Raw genomic sequence first — 981 nt, 5'->3', positions numbered from 1 at the left:
GGCGGGCGGGCGGGCGGGTGGGTGGGTGGGTGACAATTAAAACCAATCACACTTGTGATCTGATCCCTTGTTGAATCTACTCACAACCAGGATGTGCAAGATGAACTTGAGGAACTCATGTCCGACGCTGCAGAAGTGCAAGAGGCGATGGGACGATCGTACGGCATCGGTCAGGATGTGGATGAAGCTGACTTGGATGCGGAGGTACTGTAGCGTACAATTCATATTTTGCACCCGAAGTGTTATCCTACGTTTAGCGTGTGTACAACGCATTTATATGGCCGTGTTATTTAACTCAATACTTTAGAATATTTTCTTTCACATGTTTGTGCATTCAATATTTTTTTAGCAAAGGTCTCCTGAGACTGCTGCTAGTTAAGTGATTTGCAGCGGAAAATCCTCAAACTTCAATACACTAAACAAAGCTCGCCAAATTGTGCATATTCTTCAATCCAGTTTTCATCAGGATATTGATATGTCCTCGCTTCCGCGCCCAAACCTCTGTTCGCGTTTCTAAAGAAAACCTACTCTTTACGGTTCATGCGCTCACCAATCAATCTCTTTTATTTAATCCATGATCTTTCTCAGTTGGAAGCCCTGGATGACGATCTGCTTAATGAATTAGATGACCTCGATATTCTAGAGGCAACACCTACCACAGTACCTACGGATACTCTCCCGGCCACGTCGGTGCCTGCGGGCACGGCACAACCAGAGGCACAGAAGTTAGATGAGTTTGGGTTGCCTCAAGCGTCGTAGCTATTATAATTCTATAAATTTAAGTATAAGTGTGTTTATTCATCACAAGTCGTAGGTTTTCGTCCGACTTGCATCTATCAGAACAGGATACAAGTGGTACGCTCATATATATATATATACATATATATATATATATATATATATATATATATATATATATATATATATATATACTACTACTACTACTACTACTACTATATATATATATATACTATACTATAT

At 40.4% G+C, this 981-nt stretch overlaps 1 protein-coding gene across 1 annotated transcript; it reads left to right on the top strand.

Annotated features, from left to right (window-relative positions):
* Window positions 1-588: 588 nt before the first annotated feature.
* SARC_17237 (hypothetical protein) lies at window positions 589-759 on the top strand (the record flags this gene model as incomplete). The annotated part of the gene is made up of 1 exon (XM_014288667.1): window positions 589-759. The coding sequence occupies one exon, from the start codon at window positions 589-591 to the stop codon at window positions 757-759; it is 171 nt and encodes a 56-aa protein (XP_014144142.1).
* Window positions 760-981: the final 222 nt, after the last annotated feature.

This window comes from Sphaeroforma arctica (genome assembly GCF_001186125.1).
Source record: "Sphaeroforma arctica JP610 unplaced genomic scaffold supercont1.10128, whole genome shotgun sequence".
Taxonomy (NCBI): Eukaryota; class Ichthyosporea; order Ichthyophonida; genus Sphaeroforma; species Sphaeroforma arctica.
This window is presented reverse-complemented; position numbering and strand designations above follow the sequence as displayed.